General features: G+C 40.4%; 1 protein-coding gene across 4 annotated transcripts in view; it reads right to left on the bottom strand.

Moving 5' to 3' along the window:
- Positions 1-25,432, bottom strand: part of TRIO (trio Rho guanine nucleotide exchange factor) — a 584,493-nt gene that overhangs the window by 307,493 nt on the left and 251,568 nt on the right. For all 4 annotated transcript variants that reach the window (XM_044293534.1, XM_044293537.1, XM_044293535.1 and 1 more), the window contains exons 22-26: positions 21,561-21,755; positions 16,037-16,152; positions 12,717-12,783; positions 6,927-7,036; positions 4,091-4,160 (exon numbers count right to left, since the gene is read on the bottom strand). In XM_044293534.1, coding sequence (XP_044149469.1) covers positions 4,091-4,160; positions 6,927-7,036; positions 12,717-12,783; positions 16,037-16,152; positions 21,561-21,755 — 558 coding nt within the window. The remainder of the gene's footprint in view (positions 1-4,090; positions 4,161-6,926; positions 7,037-12,716; positions 12,784-16,036; positions 16,153-21,560; positions 21,756-25,432) is intronic.

Genomic DNA, 25,432 nt, shown 5'->3' on the forward strand with positions numbered 1-25,432 from the left:
CATTTTTTGCTGTGTCCTCTACATGGCTTGTGGCATACTACAAATGGGACTTATTATGGCTTGCTTTCAAAAATGGCCAGGTCAGATTTCTGAAGTACAAGAATAATAGTTGTCCTGTGGACAGACTCACCCAACTGAGCTGTGGATCTCTGCAGCTCCTCAAAAGTGACCATGGGCCTCTTGGCTGCTTCTCTAATAAGTACTCTCCTTGACTGTGATGTCCATGAGATGTTCAGAGCTTGGAATATTTTTTATAACCTAACTTACACTTCACAACTTTATCACTGACCTGTCTGGTGTGTTCCTAGGATTTAATGATGCCGTTTGATCACTAATGTTCACTAACAAACCTGTGAGGCCTTCACAGATCAGCTGTAGTTCTACCGAGAATAAATTAGACACAGGTAGACTATTTACTGATTGGGTGACTTCTGAAAGGCAATTGGTCACACTGGATTTTTATTTAGGGGTATCAGAGTACAGGGGGCCAAATACAAATGCATGCCATACTTTTCAGATTTTTATCAATTAAAAATGTTGAAAACCATGTATCCTTTTCTTTTCACTTCACAGATTCTTGCTACTTTGTGTTGGTCTATCAGATAAAATCACAATAAAATACATTTAAGTTGGTTGGTGTAACACCATGTGGAAAAGTTCAAGGGGTACAAATAATTTGACAAAGCACTGTACATTATGTGGCTGATATACAATGTGAACAACCCAGGGATGGAACATGGACATGCAGTCGCCAGCGAGGAGGACCGGAGTGGTGGGGAGCAGGTAAGAATTAATCTTCTATTTACGGAGACAGGCTGCTTTACATAAAAAAAAAAAATCTTTATTCCAAGAAAAAGGGGGTTGGCTTAAAGTAGCACTCTCACATATATTTTTTTTTTATTCTCTGACCTGCTAGAAAAGGTACATTATGTAATCTTTAGTGAATGTAATCTTCTCATCAGTAACTATTTGAGAGCTATCCCCTCCCTTCAAATTTTTAGCTGTCATGTGACCAACTCTGATCTCCAACTGACACAGGAAGTCAGTTACTTCTCTATTCATTCCTATTAGACTGACATTGAGGCTCCCATAGGATTACATAGAAAAACGGGCATCCTGTCCACATATAAAGATGCTGTGTTATTTGGAAAGTCTGATTGCTAATGCTGACACAGCCGAGAGGCAGAAGGGAGGGGATAGCTCACAGATACAGACACTGGTAAGAAGATTACATTCACCACAGATTATATCATGAACCTTTCTAACAGGTCAGAAAAAAAAAAAAATTGGTGGGAGTTCTCCTTTAAGTGTGTCTGAGAAAAAGCAAAGACAGGTGTGCACTTCTGAGTCTGTATTATTGGATATATGGGATTTGAGATATCGCGAATGCGTTGGAGGTTGCATCGATCTGTGGGAGTTGGGTTACTGATTTTTGTGCCTCATTTGTCAAGCAGTTGTAGCTTTACTCCTTCCCAAACATGCCATGTAAATATACAGCAGGTTGCAGAGGGCATTACAAAACTAAATATTTGTGGACTTCCTTTGCCGCTCGATTGCGGGGCACCATTATCTAAGCGTTTAATAGTATGTAGCATGTTCGGGAACTGAATCAAGAGCCAGTACTCAACATCTCTGGTCTTCTTCCATGGGGCTGCGCTGCACTGTCCTGACTGTGTACAGTGTCAGGGTGTACTGTGTGCACTATAACCTGACACTGCACGCAGTCAGGCGACAGTGCAGCGCAGGGCCAGAGAAAATCAGAGAGCCTGCAGGGGAGACCTCCAGACCTGGGAAGTCTGATGGGGGTTTGCTCTGAGGTCTAATGATGGGGGGGGGGGGGGGGAGGGGGGGGGGGGGTCTGATCTGATGTCCATATGGGGGTCTGATAAATATTTGTTTCCTCTTCTAAAACCTGTGGTGCGTCTTATCAAGCGAAAAATACAGTAGTCCTCTGTTGAGGAAGGGTTGAGATATAGATTATATATATATATATATATATATACATATATATACATACACACACACATACAAACACATGCATGCATGATATATATATGCATGCATTAACTGCCACTTTATAGGATGATGTGTGCAGATGTGCCCAGCATCTGCGCACATCTGCCCTTAGTGGCCCACAGGGGCTCATGGTGGCCCCTGTGGGAAATATGTGCCCCCTTATAGGTCCCTTTTCACACATATATATATATATATTTACACATATATACATACACACACACACACGTGTTATCTGTGCCCCCTTATAGGTCTGTGCCCCTTATATGTCTTATATATATCCCCCATATCCATAGGCCCCCAATACATGACCTCAAACCAGGTGCATCGGTGTGAATGTGCCCCAAGCATTCACACTGATGCAATCTGGTTGATTGCATCAGAATTACCAGATTCAACAGCGCTGCTGGAGATAATTATGCATAATAGAAGGAAGGGAGAAACCTCCCCTCCTTCTATTATGCACATTCTGGCAGCGCGATTACCATCACGCTGCCCGGAATGCAAAATGCTACAGGCGGGAGATCAAAGGCTTCTCCCGCCTGTAAGCAAATGGTGCGGCCCGATGTGCTCGTTCAGGGACACGAGGGCTGGCGCAGTGAAGTCATCTCACTGCGCCGGCCCACGTGTCCCTGATGACATAAGTATCCGGTGGCCCCTGCACTAGAAAAGGAGAAGCCGAAACATTTGAAGTCGATTCGCATTAAACTTAGTTAGAATACTGTACGGAGCGGGAGCTCCGAACAGTATTAGAATGTATTGGCTCCGATGAGCCGAAGTTATTACTTTGAGAAATCTCACAAGACTTCGGGTAATAAGTTAAAGAATCTACTGCAAAAAAACTTTCACGGAACTCGGGTTCGGTTCCAAGGTACCACCTTGGACCAAAACACGCCGGACACGAAAGGGTTAAGATGTGCCATTTTGCATCAAAATTTTTATACAAATTTTTAATGCAAAGTAAGCCAACTATAAAGTTACATAGTTAATACGGTTGAAAAAAGATATACATCCATCTAGATCAACCAAGGGATAGGTGGGGATGTGAATCCCAGAAGGAAGGGAGACTCAGATTTCTGCACGTTTTCATAAGCATTAATGTCATTTACTTTTTGAAACTGTCCACTGTTCCTGCTGTGACCACGTCCTGAGGAAGTCTATTCCAAAGATTCACAATTCTCACATTAAAGAAGCTTTGACGCTTCTGGAGACTGAACTTTTTCTTCTTTAGTCGGAGGCAGTGCCCCCTTGTCTTTTAAGGCACATTTTACATGGAACAGCTTTTCGCCATTTTTTTTGTATGGCCCATTTATATACTTGCACCCATGTCCCCCCTTAGATGTCTCTTCTCAAAACTAAATAAATTCACTTATTTTATTCTTTCTTCATAACCAAGACCCCCCCATGCCCCATATCAGTTTAGTTGCTCTCCTCTGTACTTTTTCCAGCTGTAATGCATCCTTTCTATGTACTTGTGCCCAGAACTGAACTGCATATTCCAGATGAGGCCGCACCAGCGCTTTGTAAAGTGGTAATATTTCATCCCTGCACCGCGAGTCCATGCCTTGTTTAATGCATGACAATATGATGAATCTGGTAGATTTTTTACAGCTGCTTTGATTTTTTGGAGAACTGAGGAAGGTGATTGCATCACATTCCACCAAATACGATATATTACAGTTTTATCTAAACACATACTAAATTGTAAAAAAATATATATATACTGTACATACAGGTTAAGTCAATATCTGATGGCCGTCCAACTCCTGGCACCCCTGCTGATCAGCTGTTTGAAGAAGCCGAGGTGGCCTGATAAGCACTGCAGCCTCCTCATAGCATATCAAGCATAGCATCATTCATTGTGCTTGGTACTGCCATTCATGTCCATTCACTTCAATGGGACTGAGCTGGACCTGGGCAACATGACCAATGAACCTAATGCTACTGGCCTAGGAAAAGGCAGCAGTGCTCACTGAAGTACAGGGGCCTCTTCAAACTCTTATAATATATTGATGACTATCCTGAAACTCCTTTATACCAGCAAATATGCCATCATCATCAGAAATTAATAAATTACCCAGGTGACAAAACAATGTCCCACATCTTCTGGCAATTGTTCATACTTTTCAAGCTCCTTAAGAAATACACTTTAAAAGAAAAAAATATATACATTAGCATCACATTAATTTACAACATACTTTAAAATATTACTTTACAGTTGACTAAACATGTTAGATAAATATCAGCCGATAACTGAATGTGTATGGAGGAGGATGGGCCATTCCCAGAAACCTGCTGTGGGGGAAAACAAGCATAAAGGATATTGTTTTCACCAAATAAAGGTACTTTCACACTAGCATTTTTCTAGAGTTCCGTTCTAGGGGCTCAATACTGGAAAAAAACGCTTCAGTTTTATCCTAATGCATTCTGAACGGAGAGCATTCCGTTCCGTATACATCAGGATGTCTTCAGTTCAGTCCCTCTTACGGTATTTGGCCGAAGAAAATAGTGCAGCATGCTGCAGTATTTTCTCCGGCCAAAATTCCGGAACGTCGGATCCGGCATTAATTTCCACTGAAATGTATTAATGCCGGATCTGGTACCTAGTGTTCTGGCAAAACTGATCCGCAGAGCTTTAAAAATGCAAAATAAATAAATACCGGTTTAGAGACAGATCCATCTAAAAATTATTCCCGTTTGCATACGGATTTCTGGTTCCAGCAGGCAGTTCGGGCAACACACAACGCAAGTGTGAAAGTACCCTTAAAGGGCATCTGTCAGCAGATTTGTACCTATGAAACTGGCTGACCTGTTACATGTGCACTTGGCAGCTAAAGGCATCTGTGTTGGTCCTATGTTCATATGTGCCCGAACTGCTGAGAAAAATGTTATATATTTTAATATATGCAAATGAGGGGATGTTGCTATAACTCCAAGAGGATCAGCTCTCTCTGTAACTGCTGTGTCCTCTCCACTTTGATTTGCAGGGCCAAGTATGATGATGTTTACACTGCCTGGCCCTGACAAAGTGAGGAGGGCGCCACAGCTGCAGGGAATATGGAGCCTCTAAGTGTAATGCATACATTAAACATAATTTTTGTCAGCAGTGCAGACACACATGAAGATGGGAACAACAAAAAATTAGCGGTGAGCCATCTCGCTGTTGGAGCCACAATATGTATAGGTAGCCTTACAGGGGCCAGTTATCAAAATGATTGTTTCGCTTATCCCTGATAATTAGCTTAATTATCAATTCCTGTAAGGCCTAGTTCACACTTCGGTTATTTGATCAATGATTGTCACCAAACCCAGGTGGAGGTAAAAAACACAGAACTGTACCTCATCTCTGTGTAGGCTTCACTACTGGTTTTGGCTGATGGAAATAACTGAACAAATAACTAATGTGTGAACTGGGCCTTCAAAGACCTTACATTTGCTAGGACAGCCACCGGCAACACTGTCTTGAACACTCTGTACACTCTGATTACTCATGTTCAAAGTGTCTGAAGATGGCCTTAAAGGGTTTCTACCATCAGAAATACTGTTATGTAGCTGACTGACATTAGCGATGCGCTAACGTCAGCACTACATAACAGTGTGTTTCTGACATTTCTCCCTGCAGCCGTTTTTGTAAAATAAGCACTTTTATAATATTCTAATGAGCCTCTAGGTGCTATGTGGGTGTAAAATCAGCACCTAGAGGCTCCGTCTACTCACCCTTTATCCCGCCCAGGTCCCCTGTTCTGCCTGCCCCGCTCCTCCTGATTGATGTCACCGTTTCCTGCATCACAGACGAAATCCTGCGCCTGTGCTGTTCACTTCTGTATTCGGTGCAGGCGCAGTAAGTGAAGGCGGCTCTCCTGATGCCGGCTTCCTCACTGCGCCGACTACGTCACAGTGAGGAAGCAGGCATAAGGAGAGCGGCCTTCACTCACTGCGCCTGCGCCGAATACATCGCTAATGTCAGTCAGCTACATAACAGTATTTCTGGTGGTAGAAACCCTTTAAAGAGGATCTGTCATCAAAAAATGCAATGCAATCTGAAACCACCAGGTTTATAGAGCAGAGGAAGCTGATTGATATTTAGTTTTATGGGAAATATTAAGTAAAATCTGTAATGTATACATTTATATATTTGCTTTTTCAACTTCCTGTGAATACCTACCAGTACAGGAGGGAGGGGTTATCAGTGATTGATAGAATTGAGTGTATAAGTGTGCATAGAGAGATAGCTGTCAGTCACTGATATCACCTCCTCCCTGTACAGATAGCTATTCACACGAGGTAGGAAAAGCAAATATATAAATGTATAAATTACAGGTTTTTCCCACAAAACTATACATCAATCTAATCAACTTCTCCTGCTCTGTAACATGGTGCTTTCATATAGCATTGCATTTTGTGGTGACAGGTCCTCTTTAAACTCCTTAGCAGACTGACAGGCATTGGTTTATTGACTCATGGCTAAAATCCTTTTGGCATGATCTAGACATACCTCTGTGTGCTTTAGAACGCCAAAAGTTTTGTGTCTAGGGTAGTTCTACATCGTGACTTTTTTGTTGAGAGGTTAAGGTGATTTTCACATTAACACTACGCAGGAAAAATGTCCTGCCAATTTACTAATTTTGTCAATTTGATTAGTAACACCTGGATGCCAATAAGAGTAAAGTCATATGGGTGGGCTAAAACTGTGGTGGATGTATTTTTTTTTATAATCGACTGTTAGATGGCCGCAAACTTCCAAAAGAAAATCTCTATTACTTGTCGCAGTAATTTGGCATGGCACCTACACAGTGTGCGGCGATGTCTTGCTCCAGTGCCTGGTTCCAGCCAACAGCAGTTCTTGCAAACAGATCAACGTCAAATGGTTTATGAATTACATTAAAAAGGTAGTAATCTTAAACAGTACTCACTTATTATGAAACTCATAAATTTCCTGCATGTTTCCAAAAATGATATGCTCTTTGTTCACAATGCCAGGTGGAATTTCTTCAACTCCGCTAGTTATTTCCCACAAATAAGTCTGCAATACATCACAGAAAGAACAGAAATATTTACTTTAAGTCTTAGACCCCAAATGGGGTGAATTTACTGCAGCAAAATAGTCATGCGTTAGATGCATAATTATCTCAGATTTTGTAAGTTATGTGCCACAATATTCACCCTATGCATGGCAGTTATAAGAACTTAAAGGGGTTGTTCATACACATATTTTCACCCAGGCATCTCTCTGATGTTAGCACTGGAGCATTTCATGCACCGATGCTCTCCTTTGCCCTGCGAAATAACACACAATACAGCAGTGTGTTCGGTGACGTCACCGGCTCTGATGGGCTGGCTTTAGCGATGCCCTAGCCGTTTTACGACCATCAGTGCCGGTGACGTCACAGGGCTCACTGCTGAGCAGAAGCCTCGCATCCCTAAGGAGAGCCCGGTACATCACCGGATCTCCTGAAAATGCCTTTGCCCTGTGCGATTCAGCAAAAGGGCAAAGGAGAGCATCGGAGCATGAAATGCTCCAATGCTCTTGTCAGGGGGGCTGCCTGAGTGAAAATATGGATATGTCTGGGTTCGGCTCTGAACCCGGATAACCACTTTAATGCAAAACCTTTGCAGTCAAAAGTTTGGAACAATAATTGTGTAATATATCAATACAAAATTCAGAGCTCGATTTTTCTGGTATAGTCACAATTCCCCTGAACACAATTCTGTCTCCCTCAGGAACTTATTAAATACAGTTAACATGAACTAAGCAATATGTAGTAAGCTGCTAAACACCCCCTTAAAAAAGGGACTTCAGCTTTATTTTTTCCTTAACTAATCCCAATATGTTGACAATGTTACATGGGATAAGAAAGGTGTAGCGTCACGTCCTACTTTTTCTCTGAGAAAGTGGTACAAAGGGAGGATCAGTACATTTGTAAGATCGGTGTCAAGGTATTGGCGCACACCCAGAAGTGGGTAATGTCAGCAGGTTGTGACATCTGAATACAGAAAAACCAGACAGACACTCCCAAGGGTGTCATTATTGAATTCAATGGCCCAATGGACTTAAAATGTACGGCAGAAAAGAAAAAAAAGAAAAAAGGAGGTAATACTAGCATTAATTGATACATATAATGGCACAGTAGGAGTCTAACCATTAAAGGGGCTTTCCAGCACTTTTCAACAACCAGGACACCCGAGGATCAGCTGTTTGAGTAGGTACTGACTGAATGTTTTTTTTTTTCCTTTTTTTCTTTTTAAAGAACTGCAGTTTAATACTCACAAGAATCAGTGACAATCCCTGACTTCCATGTTAATTCAACTGAAAGGAACAATATACTTAAGTTTGAGAGTCAGCAGACTATAATATGGTGAATTCACATTTAGCCAGCTACTGAGTAGAAAGGTAGTTCAGGATGAGGAATGGATCAATAAAAGATTGGCTGAGATGTGTGAAAAATTCTTGGATTGGAGATACCCGAAACAGTTGATTCATAGAGGGTGAAAGTGCTACATGGTTAAGAATTATTACACAATGAATATAATGAGAGAAACGAACTGTAAATCCTGTTTATGTCTATATTTTCCTATTTAAGTAATTCAAGAATTGAGGGGTAATTGGTCTATTTTACTATATTTTTATCTAAACCTAATGTCCTACAGAAAGCAGAGGAACTTGAAGGATCATTTGGTATGAATTGATGATATGTCACATGGGATATTATGGGACTCCTACAATAATTGCAGCAAGATGTGGAAGGGTGATGTTTTTACCCAAAAATGGGAAAGAACACATTAAACATTTTTTTACCTATTAATCTGATTTTGTAAATAATATGTTGCAGTGCCCTTGCGGGCTTATATATTATATATATATATATATATATATATATATATATATATATATATATATATATATATATAGGAGAGACCACACAAGAATGTAGAAATAGGTTGAACCAACATAAATATACTATGCAGAGGAAAATTATAGTTACAGTATAGTTACAATACCACTTGTTGTTATCGCTTGAAAAATGCCAAGCATACACAGTTGCAGCACTGGAGACAAACTAATACCATACAGTGTTGGTAAAGCTAAGTAAGTCCCTATAAAATCCCATAATAACTTGACACTCGAACATCACATGTATTAAAGGCAACCTGTCACCTACAAAACACGTATTCAAGTTTTTAGTGTGATTCTGATGTGCCTAATCCATGAAAAAAGACTTAATCCCTGGCCGGTGGTATATAAATTAGGATCTTGAAGTCAAAGAAGTAGCGGCTTTTTGGGTTGAAGTCAAGCTTGCCACACTCTCCCTTTCCCACCCCTTAGCGTTTGATGGCTCTTGTGTTCTTATGTTGGATTCTAGCCAGAAATCTCACATGTGTGCCACATTCTCCTCATGCCCAGGGATTAAGTGTTTTTTCATGGATTAGCTGCATCAGACAACAAGAATAAAAAGAACTTTAGAATCACAGTAAAGACTTATGCAAGGTAATGCTGGCTGTTTAAGATGTGTTTTGTAGGTAGCTTAAAGATTATCAGTCCATTGCTTTTCTGAGGGGCCCAAAATACAGTTTTCACGTTGCCCTACCCAGGAACAGAAATTTATGGTGATAGGTTACTTAAGCTTTGGTAAAACAGGGAAATATGTCCACCAGGAATTACTATATTATCTACAAAAAAGAGTCAAGGGACCTTTCTGAAAAGTGTGTCCTGTGCGGGAATCACACTCAGTGTATGAGCTTGATTCCGAGTTATGGACACTGCTGGTTTCGCAGGAGCGCACACCATTATAATGATTTATAATGCTACACGTATGTGCCTCTGCATAACCTTACTTTTACTGACAGCAATATTTCAGTATGATTCTACAGGGAGTGCAGAATTATTAGGCAAATTAGTATTTTGACCACATCATCCTCTTTATGCATGTTGTCTTACTCCAAGCTGTATAGGCTCGAAAGCCTACTACCAATTAAGCATATTAGGTGATGCGCATCTCTGTAATGAGAAGGGGTGTGGTCTAATTACATCAACACCCTATATCAGGTGTGCATAATTATTAGGCAACTTCCTTTCCTTTGGCAAAATGGGTCAAAAGAAGGACTTGACAGGCTCAGAAAAGTCAAAAATAGTGAGATATCTTGCAGAGGGATGCAGCACTCTTAAAATTGCAAAGCTTCTGAAGCGTGATCATCGAACAATCAAGCGTTTATTCAAAATAGTCAACAGGGTCGCAAGAAGAGTGTGGAAAAACCAAGGCGCAAAATAACTGCCCATGAACTGAGAAAAGTCAAGCGTGCAGCTGCCAAGATGCCACCTGCCACCAGTTTGGCCATATTTCAGAGCTGCAACATCACTGGAGTGCCCAAAAGCACAAGGTGTGCAATACTCAGAGACATGGCCAAGGTAAGAAAGGCTGAAAGACTACCACCAATGAACAAGACACACAAGCTGAAACGTCAAGACTGGGCCAAGAAATATCTCAAGACTGATTTTTCTAAGGTTTTATGGACTGATGAAATGAGAGTGAGTCTTGATGGGCCAGATGGATGGGCCCGTGGCTGGATTGGTAAAGGGCAGAGAGCTCCAGTCCGACTCAGACGCCAGCAAGGTGGAGGTGGAGTACTGGGCTGGTATCATCAAAGATGAGCTTGTGGGGCCTTTTCGGGTTGAGGATGGAGTCAAGCTCAACTCCCAGTCCTACTGCCAGTTTCTGGAAGACACCTTCTTCAAGCAGTGGTACAGGAAGAAGTCTGCATCCTTCAAGAAAAACATGATTTTCATGCAGGACAATGCTCCATCACACGCGTCCAAGTACTCCACAATGTGGCTGGCAAGAAAGGGTATAAAATAAGAAAATCTAATGACATGGCCTCCTTGTTCACCTGATCTGAACCCCATTGAGAACCTGTGGTCCATCATCAAATGTGAGATTTACAAGGAGGGAAAACAGTACACCTCTCTGAACAGTGTCTGGGAGGCTGTGGTTGCTGCTGCACGCAATGTTGATGGTGAACAGATCAAAACACTGACAGAATCCATGGATGGCAGGCTTTTGAGTGTCCTTGCAAAGAAAGGTGGCTATATTGGTCACTGATTTTGTTTTTGTTTTTGAATGTCAGAAATGTATATTTGTGAATGTTGAGATGTGTTGTTAAGTTGCCTAATAGTTATGCACAGTAATAGTCACCTGCACACACAGATATCCCCCTAAAATAGCTAAAACTAAAAACAAACTAAAAACTACTTCCAAAAATATTCAGCTTTGATATTAATGAGTTTTTTGGGTTCATTGAGAACATGGTTGTTCAATAATAAAATGAATCCTCAAAAATACAACTTGCCTAATAATTCTGCACTCCCTGTATATCAGTAAGGTCATGCAGAGACACACTAGGAAAAGAGCAGTGTCCATAACGGTAATCACGCTCACCGAGAATGATTCCCACACAGATAAAATAAAGAATGTAATAGATCAAATTTTCCATTAGGTTGATCAAAACTTTGATACCCTTCAAATATAATTGATTAATTCTGTTAATACTTCACGATCCCATGTGGTATAAGCCACGTGCAAGCAGGCATGTTAAACATAACTTTAATTTTGTTCCATTTATTTCAGATGAGGCCTCAAAAAGACATTGAATTAAAAAAAAAAAAAAAAAAACAACACAATAAAACCCACACAGTAATGTTTTTTTAAAATGTGAAGAATTTAGGGCGTAAGGATCATTTTAAACAAATTAGCTCTGCCTATAATGGAGGGCTAACTTATCTTTTCAGCACTTCTCTGCAACATAGGAGCTATATTAAGGTCAGCATAATCTACAGGTCAAGCCGAAACTTGCACACCCAAGTATTTAAATGTAGGCTCTATATGATGTGGGGTGGAGCGGGCCAAGAAAGAAAGGGTCCAGGGGCAAAAAATGAATTAATCCCATTTTATACTTACGATAATTGGCCAAAAGGGTAATGACTGGGTCTAAGGATTGTCCAAAGCCACCCAAAAATAGCAGCATATCATCTGCATATAAAGCAATATGTTAAACAGAGCCTTAACATACACCTTTAAAATGTGTCAAAGCTCTAATTAGCCTAGCCAATGGCAAAAGCGGGGATAGAGGAAATTCTTGTCAGGTGCACCAACCCACAGAGAAAGAGTCTGATAATATGCCATTCATTCTGACCCTGGCTCAGAGCTGAGTATACAGCAGCTTTATCCAAGTAATGAGGCCCAAATACTCTAAAAGCCTATAAAAATTTCCATTCAATGCTATTGAAAGCTTTTGCAGTTTGGAGTGAAAGAATGGCCAACAGCCAGACGCATTGGGTCCTAATCTGTAAGTTTAAAGGGGTTGTCCAGCCTTTAAGTGATGGACTATCTTCTGGACAGGCAATCAATAACCAATTGGCTGGGGCCTGGCAACCCGCACCTCACCGATCAGCTATTCTATGTAGCGCAGACAAAGCACCCTCAACATTGTAGACACAGCTCATTACTACAGCGCTGCACCCATTGAATTAAATGGGGAATCTGAGGAATGCAGTATCTGTCAGTCAAATTGGGTTCAGCTTGTCCATCTAGCCTTGATTCGGACACCATAGTACAATCTAATGAAATAAAAAGACTGAACATGAACAACAGCATGAAACCTGGAAAGAAGAAATGTAAAAGTTAAATATGACTGCATATAAAGTAACTTACATCCAAACATTCTCGCAGATCTCTGACATATGTCTTTTCTGTCTGAATAAGCTCAGCCATAATAAACCTTAAAGATCGAGAAAAACAAAAAATTAAAATAAATACCCAAATATTACCATCAAATCCCTGTCAATGTTATTTATTTTATACATTTACACAGACACATTATTATGACCACTTTCTACTTTAGGCGTTGGCAGCACATGAAGGAAGTCAGGTGGTGGGAGCTGGCTTGGTGGGCACATAAGGTGGGCGATAGGTTTTTTGCATACATATATACCTCGTTGCTATTTGTAGACTATATACATTTATACATATTATTCAAGACGTTCATAGATTGCGATTACATTCATCTAACATTGGAGGACATTTAGTCAAGGGGTATTCAGTTACAGTCAGAAGCTTTGTCATGTATAGAGGTGAGCAGAAAAGGATAAAGGTCTTTTTGTTTAACTGAAATGCAAAAACTTACAACTCAGGGATTGCTAGGCCAATGGATAGCGTTTTCTGTACAAGAGAGTCAGTGTTGGTTTCCATTGGAATTACAGTTTACAGTAAAAGTTACTATTGCATGTGACCTAGGCCTATACAGGCTCCCAGACAGGTCATTTTCCCTCCGCATTCCAAATGTAATCTAAACAAAGCTTCATCTCTGGAAAAGAATTTAGGGTTGTCATCATTCATCATTATACACTGCCCAATCAAAAAATAATTTGTTGGTCCGCCTTTAGCTTCGATTACGGCACGCATTTGCTGTGGCATTGTTTCAATAAGCTTCTGCAATGTCACAAGATTTATTTCCATCCAGTGTTGCATTCATTTTTCACCAAGATTTTGCATTGATGATGGTAGAGTCTGACCACTGCGCAAAGCCTTCTCCAGCACACCTCAAAGATTCTCAATGGGGTTAAGGTCTGGACTCTGTGGTGGCCAATCCATGTGTGAAAATTATGTCTCATTCAGTGTGTTCAGGTAGTCAGCTGACCTCATTCGTGGAGCACATACTGTTGCTGAACCTAGACCTGACCAACTACAGCAACCCCAGATCATAGCACTGCCCGCCACAGGCTTGTACAGTAGGCACTAGGCATGATGGGTGCATCACTTCATCTGCCTCTCTTCTTACCCTGATGCGCCCATCACTCTGGAACAGAGTAAGGCTACTTTCACACTTGCGGCAGGACGGATCCGACAGGCTGTTCACCCTGACGGATCCGTCCTTCTGCTATTTCGCCGTGCCACTAGACCACGGCAGTGCACAGCGAAAGGCCGCCGGACTAAAAGTCCTGTATGTCCGAATATTAGTGGTACAATTAAAGGGGTTTTCTCATTACAGCTAACCACTTTTAGATTGCAGCTGAGTTTGCAAGCAGTAGAAATGTTGTATTAGATGGTGGACATTCCTATGTCCACAAAAGTGGCTGTCCATTCTGACTTTTGGTCCTAGGCAGGACGAAATCTATGATGTTCATATGTCCCAATAGAGAATATGGACAGGGGTTGTGTATATGAAAAGAACCCCATTAAAAGTAGCAAGGAAAGTGGGAGGACATTGTCCTGTTCAGGTTTATCATCTCTAAGCTATAGCACAAAATCGCTACATAAAGCATCTCTAACTTTGGAGGACCTTTCGCTCCTGTAATTCGCCCACTGGCCCCTGGTACTGCACATAGGGCACAGGTAGGTTAGCGTTAGGTTTCGTCCAACCTGAGATACCTTGACATGGTGCGCGGGCTCCGGTATGTCCTTCATATAAGGATATATTGGCTAAAGTCTCATTTTAACATCCGTGTGAGGGTTTAGTCAGATTTTGTTGATTGCATCCACCACAGTAGTGCACCTATTCGCGCAAAAGTCAATTACATGCACACATTTTGTTATCTGGTGTAGGATGTTTTTGTGGCACTTGTGGTCCGCTGCGAGGAACCTCCATTGCATTCATTTTTTGGATGGGGATCGCCATTAGCAACAGACCACATGTGCAGGATTTGCTCCCCCGGGTATAGATGCATAACTGCATACGGAGTTGAGCATTTCCTGCTTTTTGAGACCACATTATTTTGTTATGTAGTTTGACCTGTCATATTCTGCATTTTAATTTTGATTTTCCCTTATGGGGCTCATACAGGAAAACTGCATATTTACTGTATAGTTTACTCTTTGTAATTTTGAGAGCTCCCCTTAACAGTACTGTCAAATGGGACAAAATGTTTAGTGCTCAGAATAGTATTTAAAAAATAAAAGACACCCTTACTAATATCGGACCTTCTAACGCTTACTGGGCTCTGCTGAGTTCACTTCCTAGAGCAGTGATGGCGAACCTATGGCATGGGTGGCAGAGGTGGCACTCAGAGCTCTCTCTGTGGGCACCCGCACCCTGGAAAAAGTCTATGGTGTACCAATATGCCTTAGACTTTTCCTGCCATTCACCATCACTATGAATGGCACAGGCAGCACACTGAATTCAAGTTAAATTACAGTGTTAGCACTTTGCGATAAATAAGTGGGTTTAGGGTTGCAATTTGGACACTCTGTCTGTAAAAGGTTCACTATCACTGTCCTAGTGCAAGCTTGATACACAGGAAATGGCAGGAGACCACTCACCAAATAACTGATGTGGCCAGTGATGAGCTAAATGGTCATCTCCTGCCATTTTCTTAGTAAAGCTGTTCTCTGAACTCCCACAAAAACTCCATTACAGTGCGCAAATACTCCAGTACTGGCGCAAACAGCACTATGAATGAAAATGGATACAAAGCTGCAGAACCATTCATGTACTTGTACAACCAAATCCAAAATGTGTTTCTGTCACCAATTTTGGGGGGTTTAATCAGGATTAAATTATATTTTCCTTTGGGAGCACTCAGTTAAGTGATATTCTTTCATGGAGTTTTTGACCTCTTTTTTCCATTGTATACTAACAATGACCAACTGATAGGAGTGGGTACCAGAGATGGGAACACCACCTATCTAAAGAATGATGCTTGCACGATGACTATGCAATAATCTGGCCAATACAATCAAGACAGAGAGGGTGTATGAAACAGGTTTACAGATTACTAACTGAAAGGTATCATTACATTAAAGGGATTATCAGAGACTAAAAAATGTCTCCCATATGCCTCACACTGAATATACTTACCTGGCTTCCCACGTTGCTCCTGGTCCCCGCACCGCCGCTTCTCCGCGTGTACAAATGAAAATATCCAGTATCGGGAAGGGATCCCCACCCGCCATTGGCTGCTTTCATGGAAACAGACTCATTTACACAGGAGGGTACAGACAGAGATGTAAAACTGATAAAAGAATGAATATATTACTCTTTTCTACGAGCAGATTTCCTTTTTTCTTCATTAAGTTCATGTGTTGCATCTCGGAGCTTTACTTCACATCCTGGTGCAGTGCCTGGAATTATGTCTAATTGTAGACTTTTACTCTGCACAGAAAAATAGTGTGTTAACATAAATTGAAAATGACAAGCTTCAGTTTGTGTTGTATTACTATAGAGGTAACAGGAAAAAAAAATGAATAAAACATTCAAGAAATATACCAAACCCTGAAAAACATTAATAACAAATACATTTGATCCATAGTGCACACACAGCTATGTCTACAAGGTGTTCCCCAAAAAGCAACAATAAGCCGTTTAGGACAGACTTTTGCAGACAAAGAACTTTCTCCTTCCTCCAGTCCTTTCCACCTACGGCTACAGAAAGGCTAGGTGCACGTACATAATCTCGAACATTCAAAAGGAAATTAGGGAGAGGGGTAGGGATTACACCACCTGCACAATGAAATGCCTGCAACCTCCTACTCCATATATAGATCAGGAGTCTCTGCATTCTTTGGGATATTCCGGTATATTTAAAGGGGGTTTCCAAAATAGTTTTTTTTACTGATGACCTATGCTCTAGATCTGGGGTCAGCAACCTCTGGCACTCCAGGTGTTGTGGAATCATGTATACTATCTTGGATGTTCTCTGAAATCCCACAGAAGTGAAAGGAGCATACTGGGAGTTGTAGTTTCACAACAGCTGGAGTGCCGAAGGTTGCTGATCACCGCTCTAGATAGTACTAAGCAGAATAGATGTCAGCATGTCCTTCAAGGGTTCTTTCTTATGGACCCAATTACAATAATGTACAAAAATTGCCAAAGATAGTGCAACGTTTAGACTACAGTTAAGTCATAGTCTTTCTCAAGCACAATATAGAGTGAACCTTATTCTCATATATAGTATAAAAAACATCTCCCCTACATGGGATGCGTCCTGAGAGGGCGGGGTCAGGGGAGAATGATGTTTTTTGATCACGTGGATGTGAGTTGGTCACATGATGATTAGACGTCTGTGGAATACTGAAGAATAGAGATCAAGGGGTAGTATTAGGAATGAGAAATGCGCAGTTACATTCTGTGAACGTTGAATCCATGTGCGCGATGTTGGAGACCTATCCGCCTGCCTCCACCATAAGGCACTGAATGCACCTTCAAAGATTGGCTATATGCCATGTTGATCACTTGAATGAGGTATTTAATTGGTGAATACACAGCTACTTGAGATTAAGTAATTACTGTATATTGTGCAAATGATTGGTTGTGTGTGGTAGGGGAGGTGTTTTTTTTAATACTATATGAGAACAAGGTTTACTCTATATTATGCTTGAGAAAGTGCAATGTTTCGACTAAGTCATAGTCTATCTTTGGCACTTTTTGTACATTTTTATGGACCCAATTTGAATAAAGAACCCTTGAAGGACATGCTGCAGTCTATTCTACTTGGTACTGTATATGGAGCGACCGCTGGGGAACTATGGTTGATGACTGGCTGAGGTATTCGGGAGTCTAAAGGGAATTTTGGTGCTGCTTTCACTTTATATTTCTACTATTCTATCCTCTAGATAGGCCTTCAATATCTGATTGGTGGGGGTCCAACACGCAGGAACCCCATCGATAAGCTGTTTGAGAAGGCCTCCTGTGAGCGCTGCGGCCATCTCTCTGCTTTTTATAGGTCTGAGACAACACATTCATGTGTCATGAGGCCTAGGAGCAGCTCAGCCCCATTCAAGTGAATGGGGCTGAGCTACAATACCCAGCACAGCCACTATACAATGCACGGATCCCAGGTGTCACACCCCCACCAATCAGGTACTGACGACTTACCCAGAGGATAGGTAATCAGTAACGAAAAATCCTACTACCTTTAAACAGTCACTGTGGGGTCTTAAACCCAAAACTTGTTATTTTTTGGGGTAACTTGTACAAGTGTCCTGTGAATTTATGTGTGCACCTATATCAATATAAGTTCAGCTTTGCCGTTATTGTATAATTATCATGTTTCAAGACACAGAAATGCCTACATATCTGCCTGGCTATAGTAATATTTAGGAATGAGAAGGGGCTTATTTCAGTCTAAGTATCTAAGGCCATAGACTGGAAGAGGGAGGGGGCCTGCATCGTGGAAGTGGAGAACAGGATTCTGTATTAGTTTTTTTCCCCTTCCCTGGCCACCTGGGGACATTGCAGGGAAGGGGCACTGTGGTGGACATTACTAGGGAAAAACGAATAGGGACATTATTGGGGGGGTCATTGTGGGGGACATTACTGAGGGGCACTGTCGGGAACTTTATTGGGGACACTGAGTGGGCCATCAGTGGCAACAATATAGGTGGCACAAATGTACATAGCTACGGCTATTTGGGAATATAAAGGATTTATTTAGGTAGACGTAGTATTTAGTAATTCCTAATATATCTCCAAATAACGTGTTACTCAGCTTTTTAAAGACTCTGAATAACAAATCTGTCTAGCTATGCTACAGTATGGAGAATATAAGACCAAACAACAAAAACCAAACATGTAATAAAAAGACCTTCTTTATTGTGTCATTTCCAAAAAGACATACAATACATAAATATAGAAAATAGTAGATGAAAATCAGTGCAAATCAACGCTGTCAGAATGTAGTAGTTAGTAATATTGAATTATCATAAACATCAATTTGCAATAGGGAAATGATCGGACCAAACTACTATCATAATAATCCGAAAATCTGGAAGGCCATCCCGATTTTCAGATTATTACGATAGTAGTTTGGTCCGATCATTTCCCTATTACAAATTGATGTTTATGATACTATGATAAAGTGTTGGGGATTGGATTTTTTTACTACTTTTTAGTTAATATGGCACTGATGTTAGTGAGTGATTCAGTTTACATCTCTGTATTACTGGTTGAATATTCAATTTTACAAACTATAATTTTTAAGTGAGATGGACTAATATAATACATGTGGACCTAGAGCTCGGTGGGGCTATCATTCTCACAGCGTTTATTTTTCACTGCTTTTCATTTACTATATTTATGTATTGTCTTTTTGGATACGACACATTTGTAGTTTTTGTAGTTAGGTCTTTTAGTTATGTTCTCACACATTTTTTATTTTATGGCTGTATTTGTTTGGTTTTCTAGTATGAGGATAGGTCAGGAATCTTACCTTGCTTTTCTTGGCTACTGACTAAGGCTACTTTCACACTGGCGTTTTGGCTTTCCGTTTGCGAGATCCGTTCAGGGCTCTCACAAGCGGTGCAAAACAGATCAATTTTGCCCTAATGCATCCTGAATGGAAAAGGAGCAACTCAGAATGCATCAGTTTGTCTCAGTTTGCCTCCATTCTGCTTTGGAGGCTGATACCAAAACTCTGCTTGCAGTGTGTTGGTGTCCGTCTGACGAAACTGAGCCAAACAGATCCGTTCTAAAACACAATGTAAGTCAATGGGGACGGATCAGCTTTCTATGACACAATCTGGCACAATAGAAAACGGATCAGTCCTCCATTGACTTTGAATAGTGTTCAAGACGGATCCGTCTTGGCTACGTTAAAGATAATACAAACGGATCCGTTCTGAACGGTTGCATACTGTTGTATTATTTGAACGGATCCCTCTGTGCAGATCCATGACGGATCCACACCAAACGCGAGTGTGAAAGTAGCCCAACAAATCCAGATATATATTTTACAATAGTGGGATTACCAATTCATATACAGGCTGATCTAGCATTCTGCAGTCTGGGAAAGCTGGCTAACAACCACTGATGAGTGGTGATAGGAGTATACTGGTTATATAAAATACAATGCCTTGATATATTGTGTGCAGAAAACATGGTAGCAGCCTGAGAGAACAATCCACTGCTTTTCAAGTTTATTTTCCTATGGTCTGCAATTGTGATATCTTACAAAACAAGAGTAAATAATAGGCACATGAGGAGATTATATTAGGTTTTCCATGATTTTTTTTTTTATTGTAAAAGAAATGTGTCACCAAAAATGTTATCTGTCAGTTAAAACCAGATAGTAACACATCTCTTTTTTTTTTTTTTTTTTTTTTCTTCAACATTTTTGAATATGATTATGGGGGGGGGCCATCTTGCCTGAGCTGTTATTAAAGGGGACTTCCCATTGCAGACAATGGGGGCATATCCATTGTCTGATAAGCGCGGGTCTCACCTCTGGGACCCGCACCTACAAGGAAAACGGAGGGGGGAGAGTTGTGGCTGGAGGTTCCCGGATTTCGCGGGGTCCGTCCACTACTAAGCACTGCTCCCATAGAAGTGAATGGTGGCGCACCGCACACGTGCGGCCCCTGTTCCCATTCCTTTTTATGGGGCAGACAGAAATAGCCAAGCCAGTGCGCTCTCCGTTCATTTCCCTGCTCCGTTCTCATTGTAGGTGCAGGTCCCACCTCCTAGAGATATGCCCCCATTGTCTGTGATGGGAATAACCCTTTAACATCATTTACAAAGCATTAACAAAAATGGCTTTATGGCAGCTCCATGGGCCATAGTCACAATGGTCTGGAGTTGACCCTATTGACTTCAATGGGAGAGTTTTCTAGGCGTGCTCTGTGACCTGTGAAGAGGACATTGTACAAGGAAAGAATAGATAAGATCTGACAATCACCTATTGTGAATGGAGGATCCTGATATATCTATACACAGAGATGATATCATTACAGGCAGGATTAGAATGAGTTAACTGCAGTAAAGTAATCTGTACAGACCAAGAAGTGGAGCCAATTATTAGACATAGTGGCCAGTGCAAAAACTGCAGCATTTTTTGTTTTAGTTCAAATATAAAAATGCAAAATTAAAAATATCACCAAAAATTTTTTTTTTATATATTTTGAACATAAAAAAAGTGATTTAGACAGGTGGTCATTTTCTGATGACACATTCCCTTTAAGCAAATGTAGGGTTTGTCCAAGATCTTAAAGAAGGTTGTCTGGGCTTTTTCATACTGATGACCTATCCTCAGGATAGTAGAAAAAATGGAGGGCCACAGCAGCGTCTCGCCAATAATCTTCTTTATTCAGGATCACACCTCACAGCAAGGCATACAAAATATTTTGCGGCAACGTTTCGGCTAGAGATAGCTTTTGTCAAGCATCAACAAACTTATTTTCTCTATCCTCAGGATAGGTCATCAATATCAGATCGGTGGGGGTCCAACACTTGACGATCAGCTGTTTGAGGAGACGGCGTGCATTGTGCGCACATGCTATTTTCCTTCTCTCTTCCTGCCTGCTGCTGTAAGGGACAGCAGCAGTGAGCAGGAAGAGAGAACGGAGACTGCACATGTGCACACCATCTTCTCATAAAGCTGTTCAGAGGGGATGCCGGGTGTCGGACCCCCGCTGATCTGAGATTGATAATCTATCCTGAGGGTAGGTCATCAGTATGAAAAACCCTGGTCAACCCCTTTAAATGATCTCAGCCATCCCCTTTAACTAATAAAAACAAAAACTAAACATCAGGTATCACAAATCTACTCTATTAACATTAACGCTTACCGATTTGTTGGAGTCGTTATAAATTCCTAATGCTTTTTCTAAACTTGTACGGTACTTCTCCATTCGCACAGAGAAATCTCGATACCTTTTGTCCAGCACCGAAATACATTTTTTAATTTCTGACGAATGAGCGTGCCCTTTCTCACAAAAGCCATCAGCAAGCTGTATCAATAATTTTACCCTTTCCTTAGTTTGCTAAAAAAAAAAAAAAAAAAAAAAAAAGAATAAATTATTTTCACTTTTTTGCTAAAAGAAAAAATAAACACTAGCTTTAAAAAGCCATTAACAGTGCAATATCTCACATCATCAAGATACCTTCATTCAGAGTACAGGGTTTTTAACATACTGACTCATTCAACATTGTCATGTCCTCCTGATGAACTTCTGGTACAAGCACCAAAGACCAAACAGCAGATTAACAAAGAAAAGCCATAATTCACTTCATAGACAGGCAGGGAGTGCAGGGAAAACCTTGCTGGCTTAGTTTTGGATGGCGCATGGAGGGCAAAAAAAAAAGGGGCACACAGACCAAACAATAATTTTTTATGGATTTTTTCAGGGATGAACCACTGACCATCTTTTAATACAGCCATCACAGGCATGTGACAAAGGCCTTAGCTGGTATAAGGGATATGTAAATAAGATCAAGGCACCTGAGTAATATTTATTGTAGGTGTAAAGGCAAACCTTAGGAGACTGTGATTGAGAGATATTTTACACATTAATAAATGGAAGCATTAAACCCAAGTAATGTGCATGCCAATACAGGATGAATCTTTATTTTACATTTTAGAAGCCTTTTATTATACTCATTACTTTTTTTTTTATGTTTTACTATGTAATGTCTGCATATCTCAGTATGCAGGTGGCTCTTGACCATCAATGCCAGCACTGATCAACATGTCCTCCATGTGACAGCAGAAAGCCTGTGATGTATCTGCGACCTCAGATCTGTGAGAGGGAGGAAACTTCATTCACGCTCCAGTGTTGAACACAGTCGTCACTTTTAAAGCAGTGATTAGGACTTCTTGTGACATGGAGCTGTTATACAGCTTAATCTGCTATTAAAAGGGCAGATTGATATATAGTTTTATGGGAAAAGATTCAGCAAAACTTTATATATAAATTTTATTCATTTAAATTCCTGCTCATTCTGGGCTTTGAAGTAAAGGAGGCGGTCCTATCAGTGATTGACAGCCTTCTCTCTATGGCTGTGTATACAGAAAGCTGTCAATCACTGCCATAGAGAGCTGTCAATCACTGATAGGACCATGTCCTTGACTTGAGTTTAAATAAAAATAAAAATACAAGTTAGTCTACTTTCAAGATTAAAGGGTTTCTGTCGTTATGTAGCTGACCGACATTAGCGATGTGGTAATGTCAGCAGTAGATAACAGTATGTTGGTTAACCCCTTAAGGACTCAGCCCTATTTCACCTTAAGGACATTTTTTGCAAATCTGACCAGTGTCACTTTAAGTGCTCATAACTTTAAAACGCTTTGACTTATCCAGGCCATTCTGAGATTGTTTTTTCGTCACATATTGTACTTCATGACACTAGTAAAATGAAGTAAAAAAAATACATAATTTACAAAAAATTTGGAAAAATTAGCAAATTTCAAAGTTTTAAATTCTCTACTTCTGTAATACATAGTAATACCCCCAAAAATTGTGATGACTTTACATTCCCCATATGTCTACTTCAGGTTTGAATTATTTTGGGGATGATATTTTATTTTTTGGGGATGTTACAAGGTTTAGAACTTCAGAAAAATTTCAATATTTGCTTCTAAAATTTACAAAAACCCAATTTTTAGGGACCACTACAGCTCTGAAGTCACTTTGCGAGGCTTACATAATAGAAACCACCCAAAAATGACCCCATTCTATAAACTACACCCCTCAAGGTATTCAAAACTGATTTTACAAACTTTGTTAACCCTTTAGGTGTTGCACAAGAGTTATTGGCAAATGGGGATGAAATTCATTTTTTTGCCTAATTTTCCATTTTAACCAATTTTTTCCACTAACAAAGCAAGGGTTAACAGCCAAACAAGACTGTATCTTTATTGCCCTGACTCTGCCGTTTACAGAAACACCCCATATGTGGCCGTAAACTACTGTACGGCCACACAGCGGGGCGTAGAGTGAAAGGTGCGCCGTTTGGTTTTTGGAAGCCAGATTTTGCTGGACTGGTTTTTTTTTACACCATGTCCCATTTGAAGCCCCCTGATGCACCCTTAGAGTAGAAACTCCCTAAAAGTGACCCCATCTAAGAAACTACACCCCTCAAGGTATTCAAAACTGATTTTACAAACTTTGTTAACCCTTTAGGTGTTGCGCAAGATTTAATGGAAAATAGAGATACAATTTCAAAATTTCACTTTTTTGGCAGATTTTCCATTTTAATATCTTTTTTCAAGTAACAAAGCAAGGGTTAACAGCCAAACAAAACTCTATATTTATGGCCCTGATTCTGTAGTTTACAGAAACACCCCATATGTGGTCGTAAACAGCTGTACGGGCACACGGCAGGGCGCAGAAGGAAAGGAATGCCATATGGTTTTTGGAAGGCAGATTTTGCTGGACTGTTTTTTTTGGCACCGTTTTTTTTTTTTTTTTTTTTTTTGTTATTTACAACACTCATCTGAAAGGTTAGATCATGTGGTAATTTTATAGAGCAGGTTGACAAGGACGCGGCGATACCCAATATGTATACTTTTTTTTTTTTTATGCAAGTTTTACACAATGATTTCATTTTTAAAACAAAAAAAGTTTTAGTGTCTCCATAGTCTAAGAGCCATAGTTTTCAGTTTTTTGGCGATTATCTTTTTTTTTTTTTTTTAACAATTCTTTATTTATAAAGAGCATCATAATAACAGTACATTGACAGTTCCCCTCGCTTCATGCAGGAGATCAGGCATGGAAAAATACATCTTCTCTAATCCATAGTACTATCTCAAGCAAGCATGCTATGTGACATTTTTATACATCCTCCACTACATTTACATCCTAGCAGTTTTACAATCCTGAGGTTAGCACTGAAAGATGAACAGGGATACCAACAGTACGGCAGCATATTATTTTAGTTTAAATATATATATATATTTAGTTTAAAAAGAAAACAATTAATTAATTAACCGTCCCCGGCAAGGAACTGTGAACTCTCGGCCAATGTTTAGATGTCTACTTTGTATGAATCATATTCCTATGACTTGTGTATCAGGCGACCATCCCTTAGATTCACCAAAAGTTAAATCCTTATTCAAGTCTACCTAGGGCCATTGGATGTCACTTCCCATGAATGAATATCCAGTAACGTGCATGTTATAAGACGTTGCCGATCTTCACTCTCTTTTCGTGAAAATCTAGCCAGGGCTTCCATATCTGAAGGAACTTTTCCCTTATTCCTAAATTCCATCCCACTAGTTCTTCCATAAGACAAATTTGATGCACTTCCTCTATCCACTCTTCCAATCTCGGGGGGTCCCTTTCCTTCCACTTCCTTGGTATAATGATTTTCGCAGCCGCTATCAAATGTGTAGGTAGATTATCAGCTGATGGTGTAAAACCTAATTGGGGTTTCCACAACAAAACTAATTCCGGTGATAGTGGCAAGCAAGTATTGCATATAGTGTTGATCATTCTCCCTATTTTCCCCCAGAAAAGATTCAGGGAGGGGCATGACCACCAAATGTGTGAGATTGTCCCTTTTCCCTCAAGGCATCTCCAACATTTATCCTCTGGGATCAAGTTAATTTTGTGTAGGAAGCTCGGCGTCCTATACCACCTTGTGAGAATCTTAAAAGAATTCTGCTGCAATCGAATACTTCTGGAAAAACCATGGGAATGAGTTAGAATAAATTTGACAT

The sequence above is a fragment of the Bufo gargarizans genome, chromosome 5, assembly GCF_014858855.1.
Source record: "Bufo gargarizans isolate SCDJY-AF-19 chromosome 5, ASM1485885v1, whole genome shotgun sequence".
Taxonomy (NCBI): Eukaryota; Metazoa; Chordata; class Amphibia; order Anura; family Bufonidae; genus Bufo; species Bufo gargarizans.